The sequence below is a fragment of the Pistacia vera genome, unplaced genomic scaffold (genome assembly GCF_008641045.1).
Source record: "Pistacia vera cultivar Batoury unplaced genomic scaffold, PisVer_v2 Contig200, whole genome shotgun sequence".
NCBI lineage: Eukaryota > Viridiplantae > Streptophyta > Magnoliopsida > Sapindales > Anacardiaceae > Pistacia > Pistacia vera.
In genome coordinates, this window is record NW_022196003.1 from 1733316 (window position 1) to 1754032 (window position 20717).

The 20717-nt window shown below is 34.5% G+C and overlaps 4 protein-coding genes and 1 non-coding gene across 5 annotated transcripts; all 5 read right to left on the reverse strand.

Moving 5' to 3' along the window:
• Nucleotides 1-114: 114 nt before the first annotated feature.
• On the reverse strand, nt 115-1848 carry LOC116128656 (peptidyl-prolyl cis-trans isomerase FKBP18, chloroplastic). The gene is made up of 6 exons (XM_031414417.1): nt 1503-1848; nt 1133-1203; nt 958-1044; nt 616-765; nt 430-489; nt 115-333 (listed from the first exon to the last, which is right to left on the reverse strand). Exons 1-6 carry the CDS (start codon nt 1741-1743, stop codon nt 271-273), a joined length of 672 nt encoding a protein of 223 aa, XP_031270277.1. The 5' UTR covers nt 1744-1848; the 3' UTR covers nt 115-270.
• Nucleotides 1849-1965: 117 nt separating this feature from the next.
• Nucleotides 1966-5648, reverse strand: LOC116128655 (MLO-like protein 9). The gene is made up of 15 exons (XM_031414416.1): nt 5345-5648; nt 5123-5180; nt 4807-5036; nt 4580-4696; nt 4308-4365; nt 4076-4164; nt 3906-3980; nt 3733-3821; nt 3563-3612; nt 3404-3447; nt 3148-3321; nt 3010-3045; nt 2856-2923; nt 2604-2664; nt 1966-2490 (listed from the first exon to the last, which is right to left on the reverse strand). The coding sequence occupies exons 1-15, from the start codon at nt 5474-5476 to the stop codon at nt 2173-2175; spliced, it is 1599 nt and encodes a 532-aa protein (XP_031270276.1). The 5' UTR covers nt 5477-5648; the 3' UTR covers nt 1966-2172.
• Nucleotides 5649-5980: 332 nt separating this feature from the next.
• Nucleotides 5981-6052, reverse strand: TRNAD-GUC. Its single transcript has one exon. It is a non-coding gene; the product is annotated as a tRNA-Asp (tRNA).
• A 256-nt stretch (nt 6053-6308) lies between these two features.
• On the reverse strand, nt 6309-11416 carry LOC116128578 (protein S-acyltransferase 21). The gene is made up of 10 exons (XM_031414322.1): nt 11053-11416; nt 10159-10275; nt 9945-10065; nt 9426-9631; nt 9050-9118; nt 8651-8722; nt 8402-8530; nt 8039-8119; nt 7745-7951; nt 6309-7276 (listed from the first exon to the last, which is right to left on the reverse strand). The coding sequence occupies exons 1-10, from the start codon at nt 11095-11097 to the stop codon at nt 6383-6385; spliced, it is 1941 nt and encodes a 646-aa protein (XP_031270182.1). The 5' UTR covers nt 11098-11416; the 3' UTR covers nt 6309-6382.
• Nucleotides 11417-15632: 4216 nt separating this feature from the next.
• On the reverse strand, nt 15633-20715 carry LOC116128503 (MLO protein homolog 1-like). Its single transcript, XM_031414212.1, has 12 exons — nt 20671-20715; nt 17743-17859; nt 17584-17644; nt 17390-17475; nt 17225-17299; nt 17026-17114; nt 16879-16928; nt 16736-16776; nt 16472-16645; nt 16358-16393; nt 16147-16275; nt 15633-16074 (listed from the first exon to the last, which is right to left on the reverse strand). The coding sequence occupies exons 1-12, from the start codon at nt 20713-20715 to the stop codon at nt 15664-15666; spliced, it is 1314 nt and encodes a 437-aa protein (XP_031270072.1). The 3' UTR covers nt 15633-15663.
• Between the last annotated feature and the right edge of the window lie 2 nt (nt 20716-20717).

Genomic DNA, 20717 nt, shown 5'->3' on the forward strand with positions numbered 1-20717 from the left:
GGAGTGATCATTTATCACATTTGTGACTTATTCGGTTCATTGGGTTTGTAAAGTATTCAATGGATATATGCTTATATATGCTTAATTTTGTTTCATCAATATATCTATATCGGTACAAGTTACAAATGGTATTTCAATTAAAAAAAACCATTGGACAAAACCATGCTCTTCAATTAGAAACAGTCCTGCCGTGATACTACATCCTTTTCCCAGTGAAAAAAGCAGACCACCACTGAGATCTTGATTTTCTCATCACCCAGATTAAGCTTTTTACTTTCCTTCTGGAGGAATTACTTCTAAAAGCTCAATATTCAGGTCAAATGTGCTTCCTGGCTGCAATATTAGCACATTATTATCACCAAAACCTGCGCAATTTCTTTCACAAATCTTTAATCAGTGCAACAAAAGAATTGAGGACTAAATTTGTACCGGAATCTCATTCATTCCTTTCTTGCCATAGCCAAACTCTGGAGGAACAATCACAGTCCTCTGCAAAAATATGAAAAATGATGACAATAGAGCTAGTAATTTTAATGGAACTGACAAATTAGAAGAAAGTTTCAGCATTAATGGTGAATATGAAGACAATCAAGAAAAAGGATGATGATATATCACCTTCCCCCCAACTTTCATCCCTTCTGTTACTGAGTACATAGCTGGCGGGGGTTTTGGTGCAGCTTGAGCAGAGAAAAGACCATTTGGGTTGTCCACAAATTCACGCTTCCGTTCTTTACCTGGAGGAGCTCCAACCTTGAACTCATATGGCTGAACAAAGCATGAGAAAACCAGTCTGAGCAAACATTTGGTAATGCCAAGATCGAGGTCATATTGAGAAGCGAAAGCAATTTGATCCGATTGATGAAAAACTTAATTTTGTATTGCTACAATTAACAGCAGCATTTTGATCATCCAAACAAAACCAGACACACCAAAAGTTCAGCTGAAAAAGATCATAACCTGAGCAATGCTACGATTTCCAGCTAAAAGTTTAGATTCTCGACTTGAAATAGCGGTTATACCCCGATACATGCAGTCAAAGTGCACCTGGGTGAAAAAAAAAAAGCTAGGAAAAATGATCAGATCCCAAAAACATTAAAAACAATTTCATCTTCTGTTTCCAGTATGAACCAACCTGAACTGTGGATCCCTTTTCGGCAACTGGACCCTTTCCTTCAACAATATCATAGTATTTCAATCCATCAGCTGCAAATTCAATTACAGTAAAGCGAAATTACGCGTTTATTAAAATTACATAATTGAAGAATTTGCTTGAATTAATGAAAATGATAGAATTCTTTTATGATAAATCAGGATGTGAATTTTACCAAAGTTCTGTTGCATGCTTCATATCATTGGAAATTAAAACCAAAAGAAAGATTATGGGAAGACATTTATCTATAAAATTTACCTCATACAAAATTCAATTTCCCTTCAGAAAATAATAAGCAAATATGAAATGGGTATTAAAAAAAAAAAAAAAAGCAAAGGGACGAAGTCACTACGGGTAGTAAGATAGTCTTCAAGAGGAACGGCCTTCCTGTTGCGTCTCTCTCTTGCTTCTGAGTGTTGGGGAAGTGAAATGAGGGTAAATGGCAATGAAGATATCAGAATTGCTGATCTTCTTGAAATGGGTATTGAAACAACTACTTGGTTTGCATTCTGGGTTTGTATTGTGCGATGTTTTGAACAGATTTGAAGATGATTCTCAACGGTCCAACTGTTTAAGCTCCTAATTGAAGCCATGGCCGTTGGAATGCTAAAATAACACAAACAAAAGGTTCAGATTACAGGAAACCCGCAAAACCCCATATCTCTCTATCCACTCTCACTTGTGTGAAAATACGTTTTTAACCTTTTGCCATGCAAGTTGAACAGCGTACTTGAAAATCGATATTTCTATTATATCACCCAACTCCTTTTTTTTGAGAATTACATATATAACAAAGGTTAAAATACATAGCTAGCACATGTAATTCTGTAAAAAAGAAAAAAAAAAAAAAAACTGTCCAAATTATATTACATAAACTGTGGATCTTTTAACCTCCATGAAGTTGATTGTGCTGAATTGTTGGCCAGAATGGTCTAGAGATACTGTGACACTGCAAGAGTGCTTGGGATTCTGAAATTTTTGCATGAATATTTTAACATGTTGATGACTAACTACGACAATGGTCAACTTAAAAGATCAGGAGGCTGCTGGGATGGAGGCCATGTGTCATGGTGGTGGTGGTGGTGTTGATGTTGATGTTGATGTTGATCTCCATTATTATCCATGCCAATGTTTGGATTCTGATCAGGGTTTACTCCCGTCCTGTGATTGGCATGTGAAGGTAAGGGTTGCATAGCAATTGGACTGGAGTTTCCATGTCCAAACAATTTTTTCTTAACTGGGGATTTGGCCTCATTTTTCTTCAAGGCCTTTTTGTGCCACTGCTTTAGAGCCTTGGAAGTTTGGTCATCAAATATTGATCTCTTCATGTTTGATCCCATCTGAAAATTTCACATTTAAACGATAACAAAATGTTCAAGGCATTAGAAGAATTAAGTTGTACTTAAGAAAGAAAAGCATTTGCAGGCAAATACTGTGAGAGCTGTAAAGGTACCTGAGTAACAAGAGCATAAAGAGGAAGGGTGCTGTAACTGCACAAAAATTGTATTGCTACCCTGCAGAATTTCAGTTGAATAAATCAGAGGGTGGGTTCTGTCTTCTATATAAGCAATGTAGACTCAACCTTTTCACTTGTGCATCAAAGAAATTGAGATCATTTTCATCAAAGATAGATAAAGTTTCAGAGCAATACAAAAACTATATATGATTACAGGGCATCTCTATTTCTGCCTGAAGGATGACTTACCCGAGAACAACTCTTATGATTGCAAGCAAAAAATCGTCATGAAAACAAGATTTTAATCCGAACTCATACTGCAGCATGAAGAAGCATCAAATTAGGAAAAGTTGATACAAAATAAATAAAATAACCATGAAGTGAGAGGAGAGCACTTTATTACCCATATCCATAAGAAATATGTTATTTCGAATGCATTCTGCACATCACACACACGCAGAGCTAGTCAGAAAATCTTGCAGAGACAATTTCTTTTGCATTGTTGAATACAATTTATCGGAGTTTTAGAGTCATTTAGTACCATAAACAGGACAAAATGGATGAGATCAAGGATTAACTGAGGTCGATGAAACCAAAAATAGCTGTCAGAGACTTGCACCAAAGGTATCCCTTGAATAACAGCATGTCTTTCTTTGATCTCAAATGCCATCTGCGATATAATTCCTTGAAGCTTTGCTCCAATAGATAAGATTACCTTCAAAAAATTATATGGATAGTTCTTTACCTTATACTATAAAGCACAGTAAAGAATAAGTTTCTAATGACAAATCTCTTACAATGAGAGGAATTACAGAGAAAAGTTGCATAACTATGGTCCACCCTGAAATTAATAAAATCGATAATTGGAAAACAGCATGTATCAGTTTGATTCAAACACAAAAGCCAATTACTGACTCAAAAGGATAATAGAATAAAGAGTGTGAAGAAACACAAACCATGAACGTTAAGAAGCAGAAAGATAAATGTAGAAGCCCATAATACTGGACTGTCACCAACATGACAAGATTAAGTTAGACGAACATAGAAATACAAATTTAACATTCCATGATTTTAGTTTAAGGTGGAAATGCTGCTAAATGAGATTTTGTAAACACCATAGATTTACCTGATTCCTACGACTACCTTGAAGTCATCTTCTAATGATCTTTTAATATATTTTTGGAAGTCAAATTTACTTCCAGGCGCTAAATGAACCTACAAAAGAATAAAATAAATAAATCACCAATCATAACAGTACCAAGGTGATGTTTGAAATTTTTTATTGGTTAAAAATCTCACAGTGATAAATCCATGTCTCATAGTCAAGTAGTCGAATCTGCGAACAGACATGAAGAATTGTCGAAAGAAGCATACCTGCAAAGAATGAATATACAAGAATTGCCATCAATGTCACATAACTGTATCAGGCTACGAAAAACGAAGACTAGGGAGTTCAGTATAATCTTTACCACATAAAAAGAAACTGCTGTTTGCATCCAGTAATTGGTGTGGCTTCTCACAAATGATGTCTCGTGAGTGAGCCTAAATCTTGTAGGATCTGAAAAATTAGCACACACTCAAAGTCAGCATTTTGATAAAAAAAAAATAAAAAAAAAAAGGAAAAAGGAAATGGTAAATGCAGCAGTTTACATTAGATGGCCAGAGAATAACAAGTTATTGTTGAAATTTTCTAATATATACCATTCAAATGATCATATTCAGTGTGAGTTTCTTGTTCCCATTGCTTCCATTTTCGAATCTGCTTGCAAGAGATTGTATTGAGGGATTTAGTATAGATGGATACCTTACATAAATCGAATTATATCATATTTGGAAAAGCCAACATCTCAAATTGCCAAGGCAATTTCCAGAATGGCCTGGAATAGCTATGACTAAATGCAAGCCACAGTTCACTTAAGTGGCCTTAAGAATTACAACAAAACCATCATTAACAACCTCAAAAGCATATGCACCTTCGCTCTTCCAAGCATCATTGTTATTGCACTGTACATCACATGAAACGCTGCCAAGAAGAAGATGAAAATGTGCAATTGATGTAGTCCATTGATAGATATAAGCGGCACGAGCCCCTGTTAATAAGAAATTTCAACAATTGTGTGCGTTAGACTGTTAGTTATCTCCAAGGAAGAAAAAACCCTATAATTGATCAAATTCATAAGCAAAATTGCCATGTACTTACTGGTGTGCAGCCTAATTCGCCGGATTCAGCACCACCTAAGGATCTACGCTCATTCCATAAGAGCCTGCGACGATTCTGATCATATTCATGGATTACTTTTTTCAAGCGGTCTTCACCTCCTTTAGGACATGGTAACATTGTATCTGCAACTGCTGTGGGAATGCAGATTTTGGCAATGTAATTTTGCCCGAATGACAGGAGTAATGAGATGAAACCTAAAAGCATAAGCTCTGGAAAAAATAACAAGAATGACCCAAATTGGTTACCGCAAATCCTTGATTTAACAGCTATTCAAAAATAGACAAAATCACTATACCATCTTTAATTTTCTCTAGAGCTTCAAATAGAGCAACCTTGCGTCTCTTTTGAAAAACCTGCAACAAAATCCTCAAGGTAACAACAACACACAAATGAAAATAGCATAAAATCAAATGTGCTTCAGATAAAGATTTTCTTTTTTGAAATATTAAATTAATTTTCTATAATCATTTTCATCCTACATTAATAAATCATAATAGAATTAAAATTCAAATAATACCTTTCCAAGCAAGTGAATAAGTTGTTCCAGTATGATAGAAATCAAAACAATGACAGAACAAACAAGGGCGACGGCCCATGTCGGTGTCTGATCAAGCTCCCTTGAAGCACCTGGCCCTCCGCCTTCCCCCATTTTCTTTGTTATTTTCTGAATAGAAAGTCAGATAAACAAACAATCCTCCAGGTTTGCTTATAAATAAAAAAGAAAATTATTTTGCATTCATATCACCATGTCATCTGAAAATTTTCATCAAGTTAATGGCACAACTAATGACATGGATCCAGAATCACTGTGAGAAAGCGGGTTGATTTTTTTTTTTTTTTTTTTAAATTTTTTGGGTTCTTTGTTTATTAAATCGTAACAGCATTAACCGAAAATGTGCAGAGAGAAAGATCAAGCGGTTCTAACACTTCAACGTATATGAGGTCAGAATTATACGTCCATTTAAAAGGCAAGCTAAATAAAGAATAATTTTGGCTTCATATATTATTATTTTTAGTAAGTTATCTTGTGATAAGAATCTAGAATCCATGGTGGCTTAATGCATATATGGGGACGTACAGACATTAAAGATCGTATTAAAATGTTTGTGCTTAATTATAGGATTTTAAAAAAAAAAAAAAAAAATTAATGAGCCGCCGTTGCCGGGGATCGAACCCGGGTCACCCGCGTGACAGGCGGGAATACTCACCACTATACTACAACGACCTGCTGGTGAAGGACGATTCAAATTTTTTTTATTAAATATCTTATAAGGATTTGCTTTGCGTTCCACAATGAGTAATCGAGTACACAATTTGAAATTTCTCTTATAGCCATAAGATTTCTAACTAGCCAAATGAGAATCAAAATATCATGCTAAAATGACAGTTCTGCTTTGCAACTGTTAATTGGTAAATGCATCAGTGTATGGGTTAGTAACAACAAATAAAGCAAAGCATAAACATATGCAAAGCTGCACAAATTGAGCAAAAGGAGGAGAAAATCCTGACTATTAATCTGGGATAAAATAACAACTTTTTGTCCTAATTTTAGTTTTCAAGGCAACCTAGAAGAAAATTGCTTTTGATGAGATTCACTTGGAACAAACACAGGTAGCTGCCCACCCCTCTGTGATCTACCCTGATAAATACTTGATGTCAAACCTCTATCCAGGCTACTACCCATTAAACTGCTTCTTGTCCCTCTAGTCGGTTGTTCATTCATAAGAGGTCCCCCAAAAAATATGGACTGTCCTGTGTACAAAAGCTCTGCCCCGGGAACCTGAGAAGAACCACCACCTCTTGAAGTAGCAGAGACGAAGCGCCCAGCTTCTGGATCCCAAAACACTGAACTTCTTGTATTTTCTGCAGCACTTGCATTATTTCTATTAGGTGCTTGTGCGACATTCTCACGGAAAGCACTTTCATTGCCTTGACTCTGCCTTGTTGACCAAGGAGATTGATCTGCTGATGATTGATATATGGGGTTGAAGTGATCTACATTTGAAATCTGCTGCTCCAATGGAGAATGGGCGAGATGGGAGACTTGGGGACTACTAAAGTTACTAAGGTTGTGACCACATGTCTCACTATCTTCTCTGCTAGCCCGACTGGGCGGATATGAGCTCTTTGATTTCCCTGCTCTAGTATTTCTTGACTGAAACCCTTGATGACTACTCATTGGGCTGCTTCGCATGCTCACATTGCTACTGGATAAATGATCAGTATCGTATGGATGATGTCGAGAATTAACAGGACGAAGTATAGATGATGATGCTCTAGCTTTTGCAGCTGCTTTCATTGCCTCAGTGGAATCCAATTTTGCGAGTTTCCATGCACTGATTCGCACTGGACGCTGAGGAAGCTTTTTCTCTTTGTCAACAGTTCCTATTGCATCTGGATCTACTGTGGATGGTAAGCGTCCCGGCTCCAGATGCGGGATAATTTCATCCTGCTTACAAGTCAAACAAAAATGATCAAACCCAACCTTTCTAGATCGGAATAATAAGCAAAATTTCAATGGTACAAAAAGATGGAATGTGAAACACTTGGCCAAGAAAGGATATGAAAGCACAAAAACCAGGGCACTTAAACAATGATCTAACTCATTACAAGGGCCTATTTCCTTTCATTGTTCTTTAAAGGTTAACACAATAAATGAATAGACAGATATAATTTCTAGAGAAATTTGATGCATAAATGCAACAATTTTCTGAACAGACAGAAAAACATAAGCATACCAAAATATTTCTCTAACAATAATTAGACTCAAGCCCACAGTTACTATTAGTCTTTATAGCCTTAATCAGTACAGATGATAGTTTATGACAATTTAAATCATTAACTTCCCTTCTGTCCATGCTCCCAACATAAACAACACTTCTAGACAAGCTGACAAGATAAATAATGGTAGTGGTACCTGGTGGTCCATGAAGACTCTTGGAGGGGTACACCAAGCACCTTTGTACTGCAAGCTCATACCAAGAGAACTTCTTCCACTTACTGCAGTCACAGCTGAACTGGTTGGTGAAGTTTGCAGACTTTGCTGGTCTCCTCCATCAACAGATGGTCCAGGTGGTTCACTTTGTGTTCTCATGGCAACAACATACTCATATGTTGTGATACCCTGCAGCAAGAAACAACAATGATTCAGAATTTGCATACATATAATGAAGATGGGAAGAGGGGGAGAGTAAGTTTTTGAGGAACACACCTTTCGCATCAGAATCATGTGGAAGAAGAATAGTTCTCCCAGAGGCACAGTGGCAAGAAAAGAAACAGCAGTGCATGTGGCCTGTAATCAAATTGTGCAAAACATTGGTTTAGAACCAGCTCAACAGAAGTTATAGTTTGTAAACCCCTAAAAAAGAGGGCACAAAAATGATTTTTATGGATATCCAAAAGAAAAATAGGGAAGATGAAGGATAATTCATAACAAGTTCAGTATTTCAATCAGAATGGCTAAATTTTATTTCTCCATATCTCATAATTTCTATTAAGTGAAGAAAAAAAGGAAAAATTATTAACATATATATAGTAGCAATATGAATTGAAGGCAAAGAACACAGAAACATACCACCACTGTAGCAAAAGGGGGAAGAGAGAATCCAACTCCAAGCCTTTCAGTTATATGATCTTCTGTACCCTTTTTATCAACAAAGCATCGAACAAGGACAGCAACTCCAACTCCAAATTCAACAATAAGCTGATACACATGTACAGGCCGATAAAACCATGATACTTAAACTGATTGAATGATTATACATGAGTGAAATATTGCATAATAAAAAAAGAACAAGAAAGTCAGACAAACATAAAAACTTACCCACAAAAGGCTTGATGCCATTAGGCACACAAAGGTGACATAATTTTTTCTTCCCACACAATTATTCAACCACTGCAACGTATATGCAGATAGTTTTAGTCATGCTCATTAATACATAAAAACAAAGAATTATATTCTTAAAAAGAATGTTCCAAAAAGTTGCAGCAATAAATAACTAAAGTATTTGAGACTTTATAACTGGACATACAGAAAAGAATATATCAGGATCTAATCTTAATGAACCAAGGTGATGCAAGGTAATATTCATTTGTGGCATATGATGGCTATTTGTTGTACATTATTTCCTCCTCAGATAGTTCCCAATACCCAGGGGATCTGAAACTTCGCCAACCAAGATGGTGATTAACAAGAATAAATGTTTAAATCTTACCAACTTACCCTACAATGATGATCAAAACCATCAACACATTTGTCACAGCTCCTGCAATGTTTGCTGAACTTCCGCACCTGCAAACAAAAACTGAGTCAATGATATTCTTTGTCCTGTCATTTTCTAGTTTTGCTTTCGGTTGTATTCATAGCTGGGTAGCTCATCCTTGTCAAGCTTCAAGCATGGACAGTTAGAAGAACCAGACATTGGAGTTTACCAACTTTGAATTGTTAATTTGTGTTTTTGTAGTATTTTAGACATTGTAGTTACCAATTTTTTTGTTTCCTTGTGTTTTTGTAGCATTTTAGGGGCGATGATGGGGTTGTCATGTATAAGCAAATTATTAAGTGTAATGAAACAACCTTGCTAGCAAGAATCCAGTACCTCAGCATTGCATAATGTGCAGAACAAAGCATCCTCCTCTCCAGATTGCTGTTGTATAAGATCTTCATCTTTGCGGCAATCTGCTCTTACAATAAAACCACAAAAGATACCTCCGAGTATTGAGCACCAACTTGAACCATGCCTAGTTGATCTTTCTCCATACTTGAAACCTACCTTGCTAGGCTCTTCAATGGGAGATGCAATGCCTGATCAAAAACAAAGCAGAAAGTGTCTTCAGAAATGAACATACAGTTTCATTCTCACTTAGTAAAGAGGATGATCACCAGCTCAGCAAGTCAAGAGAAAAATAGTAAGGCTGGACGCATTAGCAAAACCCCCAGGTTTCAACTTAATAAAACTATGCAGTGATTTTAGACATTAATTCCTCAAAATGTTCTCTATACCAACTTCTGTTTTTCTGATGGTCTGATAGACTAGTGAAAGGGTATTATTGTCATATTTAAAAATTAACCAAATAGAATTTCTTCACTCTAGTAAAAGTACCATCAGAACACTTACCAGGCAGCTCGGTGCCATTTTGTGATTTATACATCGAGGTCTTGTCAACTTCAAGCAGAATTCCAGGATCTGCTGGATCAATAGCAGTGCACCGAACATAAAGAATGAATACAGAGAATGCCTACAAATCGAATTCAAACATTAAGCTAATGAGAATTGAAGTAAATAACACATTTTTTAGGGATATGCAAAGATGGGTTTTAATTGTCCTTACCAAGACAGAATAAACTCCAATTGCCACAAATTCATAGATGTCTTCTGTGCCAAGAAAAGGAGCAAAAAAGGCATAATATGCAACAGATAGCAAGAAAAATACTGTTATAGCCACAACCTGTCCACCACAAAAAATTGGCAATTAGCCATTAGTATAAATCACAAACTAATAAAAAACCTGAAATGCACCCCCATTAATTCTTCAAAGCCTGCCAAAATGCAGAATGAATTATCTAAAGCTTGACCGGGACAAATAAAGTCGCTGATTCCACATCTATCTTACCATCCACACCTTTCTAGAACATTGATTAATATCTATCTGAGAGTATGGACCTCTAATTTGAACGCACTTCGATATTCTACAGGCTCTTTACAACAACTTAAGTCAAGCTTCTCTTAATGCAGATTGACGAATTCACGTTGAGTAATCAGAGTTATATGCAGACTATCAATTTATACTTAAGATTTCAGTAAAGGAAACTAACGACACTTCAACCAAAATCAGCACCAGACAGAAAAGAAACAAACAAGTAAATTAAGGTACTTTGTTTACAAACCGAGTGAGCTTCCCTAATACAGATTTTGCCTACTCCAAAGTAAAATGAAATGTTTATTCTAGTTTCCTACAAAATAAGAAAAAATAAACAAAACTAGCACAAAATCTCCCCAAAAAATAAAAATACAGAGGAAAAAAACCAATAATCGAGAAATTTACGCAGATTAGATTCCAAAATGCAAAGAAAAAAATTACTAAAAAAGGCAAAAAAAATCTCCCTGGTTTAACATATTACTGTACACATAAACGAACAATAATTATAACTCAAAACCTCGCATTTTGAAGAATAATGAGAACAGAACCGGCTGAGAAAAGTACATTAAAACAAAGAATGTATACCTGAAATGTGTGAGCAGGTAGTTGCCATCCATGACGCCTAGCCATAGTTGTTAGATTAGTAAGTCCACAGCCGTTAAATCAACACCATTAAAACTTAAACAACGCCTCACAAAACCAACCAGCTTTTACTAAAACCATAATGCAAATCTATAGTCTCTTATCAGAGCCTTTTTGTTATGAAAAGGAACGGGTCACAATAAAAGCCGAGTACAAAACAATCTCGACCCAGATGTTAAAAGCTTGGTTTAAGACAAAGCCATGAAGTTGATTTTTAAAGTTGTAGCGATTGTGGAGCTCGATTCATGGATCAACGAGCCTTGAACAAGTAGAAGAAGAAGAAGCATAAGAAGAATACAAAATGACTGTGTAATGTGTTGGACCATTTTTTATTTCATAAAAACGAGTTTCTTCACTGCAGCGTTTTTTTGGTCTTTTCATCTCACGTTTCGGTATTATTTTCACATTTTTTGTGCCGGCATGCCAACAGCTAACCCATTCCATTTTTATTTCCGATGTGGTCCTCTAATAATACCTAATTTACAAAACAGACCTATTTTGTTACTGAAAAATCGCCGATTTCGACTGTGAAGCTTCCTTTTTTTAAAATAAAAAATAAAAAAATTTAATAATTTGCTCCTTTTAAGGTAATTAAATTAATATTTAATTCGTATAATCAGTCAAATCAAGATAAAATCAGCTTGATTTGTTAGTCAAACGATTATGCATATCATTTTCAAAGTAACGGCAAACGTCAATCTCAACTCTTTGTCACAGACCAGGTAAATATTTTTAATTAATATTAATAATAAAATATTAACACACAAACAATCGTATTAGTCGAGATTTAAAATTAAAATCTAACGCTTATACCAAAGACATTATTTGTATAATATAAAGTAGAGAAAACTAAGGCTTCGTTTGGTTGGATTTTGGGAATACTACTTTTAGTATTCCCAAAAAAGTTAAACAGTAAAATACCTAAAAACTCACAATATTATTTAACTTTATTCAATATTTTTTAAACTCCCTAAATTTGTTAATTTAATTAAATACCCCTAAATATTTTTAATGTTTTTGTTACGGCGACTCCGGCCATCCTCCGGCGGTGGTGGCCGGCTGTCCGTATTTGAGGGTGGATTGGGGGTGTTGTTGTTAACTTTTAATGTTTTATTATAAGGGGTGTTTTGTAAAAAAACAAATATAGGGGGTATTTTATGAATTTGTAAATCCTACATCGTAATACCCGTCCAATTCAACTTTTTTTTTAATTTTTTTCAAAAAACTTTTCCCAAAAACGCAAAATTGTGAACCAAACGGAGCCTAAATTTTCCCGGCGAATCTACAAGATCTCACCCATAGTTTCATAAATTATAGGTTTTCATCCTTAAATTAATAGATAATTATTTAATCTAACAGTTAAAAAGGTAAATTAGTCATTTTAAAGATGAAAATTTCAAAAGGATCATTCACTTTTCAAATTCACCCCACCAAAAAATTTTAAAATAATCATTCGCTTCTCTAATTCACCCCGTCGGCGATTTCAGGCCATTCCAATTTGTTTCCGGCACAATCGACTCTTCCTGACACCACTATTACAATCATCTCAATCCCCACATCAAAACCCCTAACCTCCCCGCCTGATTAAAACCCCCCAATCGTCGACCATTACTTTTAGTGTCAGTCGGCATGTCATCCAAATTCTGACAAGTCCCTACACCGAAAACCACCCCCAAGACCACCAATAGCATCGTAAGCTTCCCCGCACCAAAACCCCCCAACATTTTCTACTGCAATTGCCCACCGATCGCCGTCGCCTCTCCCTTAAATTTTTGCATTTTTTTGCCCCTTTCCAGCCAAATTTCGACACCTCGCCGAGGTACAATCGGGTGGAAAAATTAGGGTTTCGGTGAGAAGGATAAGGGGATGTTGATGGTGATGTCGAAGAGGTCCAATGGTATCATAATCAAGGATTCTTGGCTTGGCCGGGATCCTCTGACGGTTATTTGAGAGAAATTTGAGATATAAAGGTTATTTTGAGAAAAAAGTAACAAAAGTTAATTTAAGGGTGAGAATTTGTAATTTATGAAATCATGGGTGGGAACTTAAAGATTCGCCAAACCTTGGGTGGGAAAAAGTCGTTAACTCTATAAAATATTTGGGAAGAAAGAAATTATACGTGTTGACTTTGCTGAACGGTTTGCTTAATTGAGCTGCCTTGAAGCTTTGATTGATTAAATTACCGATACAAACTATATTGTTCAAAGATGGAGTCAGATTTGCGTCCCAAAGATTGATCGGGAGTGTTCGGGTAAAACCTTAAATTAACAATCAAATAAACCCTTCGATAACCTATCAATAATAAAAGAGAATCCAATTTAAAACCTTTTGAATAATACATTTAAGAGTTACTATCATCCCAACCCATTACTCAAAAATAATTTACTAATGCTTTCGTTATAAGCCATGTGTGACCTTTTTAAAATCTTATGGAAACATCAACCTTTTATTTTTATTTTTTTATTGTGTAAAATAATATTATTCTTGGTCTGTCTTGCTATCAATGATGGAGAATCTTTAATTAAAATATACACAAAGTACAAACCCACTTAAAACTATTGAAACTTTCATCAACTTGCCCAAGACGTCAGAATGACATTTCTCTCCACTATATGTTATAAAAAAGAAAACAATATAAAATAAAATTGATTTTTGATACTATTTAACATTGAACATATGATTCATAAAGTTTGACCTTCACAAATAATTAGCATATGATATTATTATATTAATTAATGTAATAATTAATTATCATTAAGTAAATTAAATACAGTTAAAAGTCATCAATTCTATTTAACGCATATAATTATTTTAATAGCAATATGAGTTATGCCTATATTAATTGAGTTTGTTTGAAATAATACTTTAACAAACAATAAAGTTGAAATTCAAACTGATAAGCCGTGTCTTTTTACTTTGAGCCTGTTTTACTGAGCTTATGAAAATTAGTTTATAAAAGATTAGCTTATAAGTAGTTAGTGTTTATAAGCTAATTTGAGCTTATAAACATTTAAAATTTTAAGTAGTTATGTGTTTGATTAAAATACTTATAAGTGACTGATAAATAGTTGACACATTTGGTAAAATATGGTTTATAAGTATACAAAAATTATAAACAAATATATTAGCTTAATTTTAGAGTTTAACCAATTTATAGGCTCAGACAAATGCCCTCTTAATTTAGGGGGTGTTTGTCTAAGCTTATAAGCTGGTCAAACTAGCTTATAAGCTGGTCAAACTAGCTTATAAGCTCTAAAATTAAACTGACATGTTTGTTTATAGTTTTTTTGAGCTTATAAATTAAGTTTATAAGCAAAAAAAATATATAAGCACTCTATTTATAGGCTAGTTTGATCAAGTATATTACCACATTATCCTTGTTTAATTTTAAAATTCTATAGTATACCTTTGTTTAATGTAGTATATTTTTTATTATTTTATAAAAAAATGTACTTATAAATCACATTTTACCAAACATGTCAACTACTGATCAGTCACTTATAAGTACTTTAATAAAATACATAATTGCTTAAAATTTTAAATGCTTATAAGCTAAAAATTAGCTTATAAACACTTATTATTTATAAATTAATTTTCATGAGCTCAGACAAACACCCCTTATCGAGATTAATAGTTAATCTGTCACCTTAATTTTGATTCAATCATGGAAGGGAAAGGAAAATGATAGGGAACATCATCAATGATAGTATTATTACTTTATTAGATGGTTAGAGGGGGAGGGGGCGTGGGGGAGCGCTAGCAAAAGTATACTCAGTGGGGTCAAGTGGCCCCACTGAAATTCTGAAATCATTGAAGATAGATAGTTACAATATTTAACAATTTTGAGCACCAAAATTTATATTCATCCCACTGAAATTACATTGTAAATAAAGTAATCATGTATCAATTTTTTAAATATAAAAAATCATCAAAAATAATTATGGAATCAATAATTTGATATATATAATTTTTAAAATTATATTTTTTTTATGCTTACTATTTCAGTATATATTTTATTATAAATTTATCAATTTAAATCTTTTAACTTCACTGTTTGGAGAGCGTTAGCAAAAGTATACTCAGTGGGGTCAAGTGACCCCACTGAAATTCTAAATCATTGAAGATAGATAGTTACAATATTTAACAATTTTGAGCACTAAAATTTATATTCATCCCACTGAAATTACATTGTAAATAAAGTACTTATGAATCAATTTTTGAATTATAAAAAATCATCAAAAATAATTATGGAATCGATAATTTGATATATATAATTTTTAAAATTATATTTTTTTATACTTATTTTAGTATATATTTTATTATAAATTTATCAATTTAAATCTTTTGACTTTACTGTTTAGCAACCTGACTACGTCCCCGTTTATGTGAACATTTGTCAGTTGTTCGTAAATTAATTAATTTATATCCTATATTAAGCTGATGTGTCACTTTTCATACAACAATCAATAATTAAATTGGATTAATTTCATGCCTGCCCAAAGTTGAAGTACACATTTTTTTTTCCTATACAAAAACGACACTCTTATTCCTCGTTTAAAGTCTAACGAATGAGAAATCTCTGTTATGAAGTTCTCCATCGTTTCTTTTTAGACGATGATCTTCTTGTTGTTGTTCTTCTTCTTCAACAATATGCCTGTTGTTATGAGAGGAGCCTTCAATTTCTGAGAGCTCAGTATCGGAAGGGTAAGACATGGGTGTAGTTACAACACTTTCAATGTCGACATCCGGTTGACTAGATCGGTTCTTATAGTTGTGAAGCAAATGTATCGGTGATGAGCCAATGCTTGGTGTGTTTTCACCGCTCAAGAATCCTGGATCAGAACCACCATTATTATTTCTTCCTGCTTTCCTTATCTTGTTTCTCTCCTTTGCAACCTGATGCCATTTTTTAATTGCCTTGGCTGTTTGCTCCTCGAAGATTGCTTTCTTCATGTGAGAACCCATCTGCATGCACACGTACACGATTATTACTGTGCTTTATTAATGGTTATTTTGAATTTTGGAAGAACTACTTACGTGTGTTACCAAGGCATAGAGAGGGAAGGTGATGTAGCTGCATAAGAACTGAAGGGCCACGCCCAGAATGACCCTTGCCACAATGGCTCGCAAATTCTCGTGAAAGCATGAATTCAGTCCGAATTCGTACTGCATAACATTAATTTCCTTACATTAACTGATCATTTCTTAGCAGAATCATTCATTACAGGAAATTTAAACAGTTACTTACCCATGTCCACAAGAAAAATGCCATTTGAAACGCATTCTGAACAGGGATTAAATCGATTAGTACAGTTAAAATAGAATACATTTTGGTAAAATTTCAACTGAAGTAAATGTTCACCTGGAACAAAGTGTAGTGTATTAATAGGAGAATCCATTCGGGTCGATTAAACCAGAAATATTTATTGTTTGGTTCAACGACTGGAACTCCTCTTACAACAGTAGATCGATCCTGGATTTCTTGAGCCATTTCCATGATTACAAGTTCAAGCTTTGTACCCACTAGGAGAAGTATCTGCATATACAAGATCCAACATTACTTTTAAAATTATTAATTAATTAGCATTTAAGAATTAGTAGAGATTCAAAAGCTGTAATTTCTGACCGCGAATGGAACTAATGTCAGCCAGTCAAGCGTGTACCATTCTGCATAAATAAATTAAATATTTCAACATGAGACATTAAAAATTGTGAGCGTGTAAAATATGAGTGCGCTTGAAGACGAAGGGAAGGGATAGAGAGATTAACTGTACACGTTTATAAGCAAAAAGATTACAGCGAAAATCCATAGAGGGATACTGCAAAATCAGAATAAAGAAATTAGCATTCCTGCCGCCCGCTGTACTTATTTAAAAAGAAAGAAAAGAACAGTATATTGAGATAATAGATAGAGACCTAATACCCACGACCACCTTAAAATCGTCTTCCATGGATCTTTTGATGTATTTATGGAAGTCAAATGAACTATTTGGAGCAAAATGTGCCTGCAGCAGTTGTTACAGTTGTAAAATATAAGCACGTTTAAACTTTGATACAATGTCAAGTTATCACTTTAACCCAAAAATTTGATTATCAAGTAAAATCTAGTTCTTACATTGATAAAGCCATTGCGCATTGTCAAATAGTCCACCTTTGATACTGAACCAAAGAATTGCCTGAAGAATGCTATCTGTATAAACAAGTTGATTCGTTGATCAAACAGTAATTGAGGTCAAGATCTTCATTTGCAATAGCATTATATATGTATATAAGCGCTTACAATCCATCTAATTCCGGGCGTTCTGGATAAACCAGAGTGACGCCTCACAAAGGAAGTTTGGTGAGTGAACCTGAATCTTTCTGGATCTAGAAACAACAATATCAAGGCCCAATTAGATCGACAGGCTAAAGGTCCAAACTCAAGCCATTTGAATATGTCTCAAAAGAGAAACTCCAGAACACTAAAAAAATCACCATTTGTGAATTGATATTCCAAGGATGATGTCTCTGATTCCCAGGATTTCCATTTCTTCACCTGATCCAGAAACAATTTCACCCATCAGATAGACCTTAGACTTTAGAGGGTTAAATGGGTTGAGGCTCTGACTTGAATGGTGAAAACTTAATCATTACCTTAGCCCTAGCCAGTACAATGGTGATGACACTGTATAAAACATGAAAGACGGCAAGGACGAATATAAATATATGCAACTGGTGCACTCCACTCTGCGAAATCAATGATACTTTACCCTGGAAACAATTAAAACCCAGTCAGACTCCCACCAAATAGCCCCAAATTCAAAAAAAAAAAAAAAAAAAAGTCATTTTATAAAAAAAATATACTTATAATCACATTTACTAACACGTCAACTACTTATCAGTCACTTATAAGTACTTTAACCAAACAGGTAATTGCTTAAAATTTCAAATGTTTAAACCTAAATAGCTTATAAACACTTATTACTTATAAATTATTTTTATAAGCTCAAACAAACACCCCTTATGAGATTAATAGTTAATCTGTCACCTTAATTTTGTTCAATCATGGAAGGAAAGGAAAATGATAGGGAACATCTGAATTATAGAATTTACTTATTAGATATTTATATTGGGGGCCCTAGCAAAATATACTCAGTGGGGCCACTGACCCCACTGAAATTCTGAAATCATGAAGATAGATAGTTTACGGGTGCGTTTGGTGTAGTATTTTGGATAGGTTTGAGGATAGTATTGGATTTTTGGTAGGGGAGTATTACGATAAATTTGAAAAATTTATGAAAAAGCCCTTAGGTTTACTAATTTAATTAAAGACCGTACTATATAAAATGACAAAATACCTCCACCACCTGCAGTGTCAGATTCCGGCCGCCACGCCGGAATCGGATGGAAAATTTTGTTACGGCACAGACCGATCGGATCTGCGTAACGCATTATTATGACCTTTTCCAGCATCCACCACGATCTGGCCGAAAAAGGCCAGATCTATGGCTGTTATGGCCGTCGACGGCCGGAAAGGCCAAAACGATGGCCATCTTTGGCCGTCGCTGACGCAATCTAGCATTTTCTGGCCAGATCCGTGGTGGATCTAGCCGGAAAAGGCCAGATCGGTGTAATTCCGGCCATTTATGGTCGGAATTTAGGCCGTTTTATAGATTCCGGCTATCACCGGCGGTGGTTGCCGAATCTGACAAGTTTGGTTGATGGGGGGTTTTTGTTCATTTTTAAAAAAAAAAATTCAGGGGGCATTTAGTGAAATAATAACCTTATGGGGTCTAAAAGTAATTAAAAAATAGGTAATATTTCTGGAATAGTGTGCCAAACATATTTGGAGAATAGGATTGAGAATATGGATAAAAATAGGGAGTCAAACGCACCCTACAATATTTAACAATTTTGAGCACTAAAATTTATATTCATCCCACTGAAATTACATTGTAAATAAGTAATTATGTATCAATTTTTGAAATATAAAAAATCATCAAAAATAATTATGGATCGATAATTTGATATATTAATTTTTAAAATTATATATTTTTTTTATACTTACTATTTCAATATATATTTATTATCAATTTATCCCTCTAATAATACCTAATTTACAAAACAGACCTATTTTGTTACTGAAAAATCGCCGATTTCGACTGCGAAGCTTCCTTTTTTTAAAATAAAAAAATAAAAAAATTTAATAATTTGCTCCTTTTAAGGTAATTAAATTAATATTTAATTCGTATAATCAGTCAAATCAAGATAAAATCAGCTTGATTTGTTAGTCAAACGATTATGCATATCATTTTCAAAGTAACGGCAAACGTCAATCTCAACTCTTTGTCACAGACCAGGTAAATATTTTTAATTAATATTAATAATAAAATATTAACACACAAACAATCGTATTAGTCGAGATTTAAAATTAAAATCTTACGCTTATACCAAAGACATTATTTGTATAATATAAAGTAGAGTAAACTAAATTTTCCCACTCGCGAATCTACAAGGTCTCACCCCTAGTTTCATAAATTATAGATTTTTATCCTTCAATTAACAGATAATTATTTAATCTAACAGTTAAAAAGGTAAATTGGTCATTTTAAAGATGAAAATTTCAAAACAACCATTCACTTCTCAAATTCACCCCACCGAAAAATTTTAAAATAATCATTCACTTCTCTAATTCACCTCACCGGCGATTTCAGGTCATTCCGACCTGTTTTCGACACAATTGACCCTTCTTGACACCACTATTACAATCATCTCAATCCCCACATTAAAACCCCTAACCTCCCCGCCTGATTGAAACCCTCCAATCACCGACCGTTACTTTTAGTGTCAATCGACATGTCATCCAAATTCCGACAAGTCCCTACATCGAAAACCACCCCCTAGACCACCAATAGCATTGTCGGCTTCCCCCCATCAAAACCCCCCAACATTTTCAACTGCAATTGCCCACCGATCGCTATGGCCTCTCCCTTAGGTTTTTGCATTTTTTTTGCCCCTTTCCAGCCAAATTTCGACACCTCGTCGAGGTACAATCGGGTGGAAAAATTAGGGTTTTGGTGAGAAGGATAAGGGGATGTTGATGGTGATGTCGGGGAGGTCCAATGGTGTTGGATTCTTGGCTTGGTCGGGATCCTCTGGCGGTTATTTAAGAGAAATTTGAGATGTAGGGGTTATTTTGAGAAAAAAATAATAACGTTAATTTAAGGATGGAAATCTGTAATTTATGAAACCATGGGTGGGAACTTGAAGATTCGGCAAACCTTGGGTGGGAAAATGTCGTTAACTCTATAAAATATTTTGGAAGAAAGAAATTATACGTGTTGACTTTGCTGAACGGTTTGCTTAATTGAGCTGCCTTGAAGCTTTGATTGATTAAATTACCGATACAAGCTATATTGTTCAAAGATGGAGTCAGATTTGTGTCCCAAAGATTGATCGGGAGTGTTCGAGTAAAATCTTAAATTAACGATCAGATAAACCCTTCGATAACCTATCAATAATCAAAGAGAATCCAATTTAAAATCTTTTGAATAATACATCGAAGAGTTCCTATCATCTCACCCCATTACCTAAAAATAGTTTACTAATGCTTTCATTATAAGCCATGT

What these genes read in the sequence shown, in the direction of transcription:
- LOC116128656 (XM_031414417.1), bottom strand. Translation starts at nt 1,743, where the DNA reads ATGGCTTCAATTAGGAGCTTAAACAGTTGGACCGTTGAGAATCATCTT. An exon ending in TGAAGACTATCTTACTACCC is followed by an intron (nt 1,204 to 1,502) that starts GTAGTGACTTCG and finishes TTGAATTTGCAG; the next exon opens with CTGATGGATTGAAATACTAT. An exon ending in AAGGAATGAATGAGATTCCG is followed by an intron (nt 334 to 429) that starts GTACAAATTTAG and finishes CTAATATTGCAG; the next exon opens with CCAGGAAGCACATTTGACCT.
- LOC116128655 (XM_031414416.1), bottom strand. Translation starts at nt 5,476, where the DNA reads ATGGGGGAAGGCGGAGGGCCAGGTGCTTCAAGGGAGCTTGATCAGACA. An exon ending in TCTGCTTCTTAACGTTCATG is followed by an intron (nt 3,448 to 3,562) that starts GTTTGTGTTTCT and finishes TATTAATTTCAG; the next exon opens with GGTGGACCATAGTTATGCAA. An exon ending in TCCATTTTGTCCTGTTTATG is followed by an intron (nt 3,046 to 3,147) that starts GTACTAAATGAC and finishes TGTGATGTGCAG; the next exon opens with AATGCATTCGAAATAACATA.
- LOC116128578 (XM_031414322.1), bottom strand. Translation starts at nt 11,097, where the DNA reads ATGGCTAGGCGTCATGGATGGCAACTACCTGCTCACACATTTCAG. An exon ending in TTGGAGTTTATTCTGTCTTG is followed by an intron (nt 10,066 to 10,158) that starts GTAAGGACAATT and finishes TTCGATTTGTAG; the next exon opens with GCATTCTCTGTATTCATTCT. An exon ending in TGGCATCAAGCCTTTTGTGG is followed by an intron (nt 8,531 to 8,650) that starts GTAAGTTTTTAT and finishes CATGTGTATCAG; the next exon opens with CTTATTGTTGAATTTGGAGT.
- LOC116128503 (XM_031414212.1), bottom strand. Translation starts at nt 20,715, where the DNA reads ATGGCTTATAATGAAAGCATTAGTAAACTATTTTTAGGTAATGGG. An exon ending in TTGTACTGGCTAGGGCTAAG is followed by an intron (nt 17,645 to 17,742) that starts GTAATGATTAAG and finishes TTTCTGGATCAG; the next exon opens with GTGAAGAAATGGAAATCCTG. An exon ending in TGACATTAGTTCCATTCGCG is followed by an intron (nt 16,646 to 16,735) that starts GTCAGAAATTAC and finishes TTGTATATGCAG; the next exon opens with ATACTTCTCCTAGTGGGTAC.